We start from the raw sequence: 1945 nt of genomic DNA, 5'->3' as shown, positions 1-1945 counted from the left end.
TTACCATAATTATTTACATTGTACATGTACATGTACATGTAGATGTATGTACATTGTACAATAAATATCTTACTTGTTTGTTTCTAGTTTGAAATTAGCTTCTTTCTTGCCAACATTCCTTACCAGAATAGTCTTGCATGACTTGTACTAAGACAAATATCATACATGTACATGTAATTATTATAATTATATTATACACTGTACATGTACATGTACATGTACAGTGTATAGTACATGTAGTTCAGGGTGCTATTGTGTGATAAGTGTATGTATACTTTAACTGGTGATGATGTAAAGTGAATATCATCAGGGAAGTCAAGGACACCCCTTGAGCCTAGACCAGAGACTGGAACAACAAACTTCTCTCTCTCAGTAACAAAAACTAACTCATGATAATAATCCTATGATGAGAGAGAGAGAGAGAGAGAGAGAGAGAGAGAAGGGAAAGCAAGTGAAAATATATGGATGCATCATCAATGCATGCTCTATACTGCTGACCTTATCCTCAGTTGGTGTGAACTGTACAATGTAAGTAGCTTCCATTCCGGGGGCAATCTTTTGTCCTACTGGTCTACTACTGGTAACAATAAAATAAGGTGAGTCCTTCTCTGTAACTTTAACATGTCTTGCTACCTGCAAGTAAGATAGAGAGAGAGAGAGAAAAGAGAGAAAGAGAAGAGAGAGAGGGGGAGGGAAAAGAAAGAAGAGAGAGGGAGGGAAGAGAAGAGAGGATTCATGGTTTTATTGCAATATATGTACATGAATTACTCTATCAAGGTTCTTTAGTGTTAATATCATCTCATAAGAAGTGTTTGGGACCAACTGTTGAAAGATCAGTTCTGACGGAAAAGGTTGAAACAAAGCTTGATCAATATCGACTGAAAAATCCTAAAAGATTATAACACAAAAAAAGTAACATTAATCAACTCTTGGTAGCATAGGATTGAGAGCAATGTTCAAGATGGCTGTTACCAGTAGTATAAGGTATAAAATACATGTACGTGTGAATGCATTGTACATACATGCACATGCACTTCATAAACATGCTACAATAAATGCTATTAGTATTTAGTAAGACTAGTTGAGTACACGTATAAAACATTAATTGAGTGCCAAATACATGTAGCCAATTTGATACATGCAGTTTGAAATACTCTCTCTCTTCATCTCTTGCCTTGTTAGTCGTGCTGGCTCCTATGTCCAGTAGTTCTATGATCTTTGGTGGGTAGACCTCTCTCGTCGCTTGAAGTCTCTCTTGAGTACTGAGACTCATTTTAGACATAAATAAAGAGGGAACCAGCTGGAAAGGAGGCAAGAATCAATGGAAGACAAAAGTGGTGGTTTATTCCAAACCTTTTGAGATGTCTTCGGCTCTTTGACCAATTTAGTGAGTTTTCTAGAGCTGGCAAGACTAGCAACTTTAGTCTTGACAAAGGACCGGCTCTCTTTTGCCTGCTCGGCCATTTTCTTGAGCTAGAAAGTAAAATTACTCTCCTTTTCCCAATAAGAGCACAAGATGTACCATTTGCTGGTAGCTATGGTAACGGTGGGCGTGGTTCCCGCCAAAACACGTGTTACAAAACAAGACCCTGTAAATTCATAATAATATTGAGATTTTATCATCATTCCAGGCCCAGGCTTGTTGAGGTCTCAGAATTATGAGAAAGAAATGAAGACGTGGGTGGATAGTTACACTTTTGAGTTAGTAAGCATTTTTAGCATGTAAAACCGGTATAATTATTATTATATTGTTTTATTACCGTTTATATACATGTAGTTTTCCCTGGGAGACTGTAGTACAGGCGGCATATCGTAAATATCCAACACGTCACAATACCAATGTTAAGACGCTCGATACATTGGAAAGGAGGTGTGGTCAAAATGGGAGTGGTCGAGTTTTGTTTAGTCATCGGTTGTTTGGTACACTATGGAATGTACCGGCTCT

General features: G+C 37.6%; 1 protein-coding gene across 1 annotated transcript; it reads right to left on the bottom strand.

Annotated features, from left to right (window-relative positions):
- Positions 1 to 73: 73 nt before the first annotated feature.
- LOC109591935 (hydrocephalus-inducing protein homolog) lies at positions 74 to 1533 on the bottom strand (the record flags this gene model as incomplete). Its single annotated transcript, XM_020007531.1, has 6 exons — positions 1354 to 1533; positions 1175 to 1300; positions 769 to 888; positions 499 to 633; positions 276 to 401; positions 74 to 147 (listed from the first exon to the last, which is right to left on the bottom strand). Coding segments are annotated over exons 1-6 (692 nt in total), but the record flags the coding sequence as incomplete, so codon positions are not given.
- Between the last annotated feature and the right edge of the window lie 412 nt (positions 1534 to 1945).

Source organism: Amphimedon queenslandica, unplaced genomic scaffold (genome assembly GCF_000090795.2).
Source record: "Amphimedon queenslandica unplaced genomic scaffold, v1.1 AMPQUscaffold_6798_Cont21247, whole genome shotgun sequence".
Taxonomy (NCBI): Eukaryota; Metazoa; Porifera; class Demospongiae; order Haplosclerida; family Niphatidae; genus Amphimedon; species Amphimedon queenslandica.
Note: the sequence above shows the minus strand (reverse complement) of the source record. Positions and strands in the feature narration are given on the sequence as shown.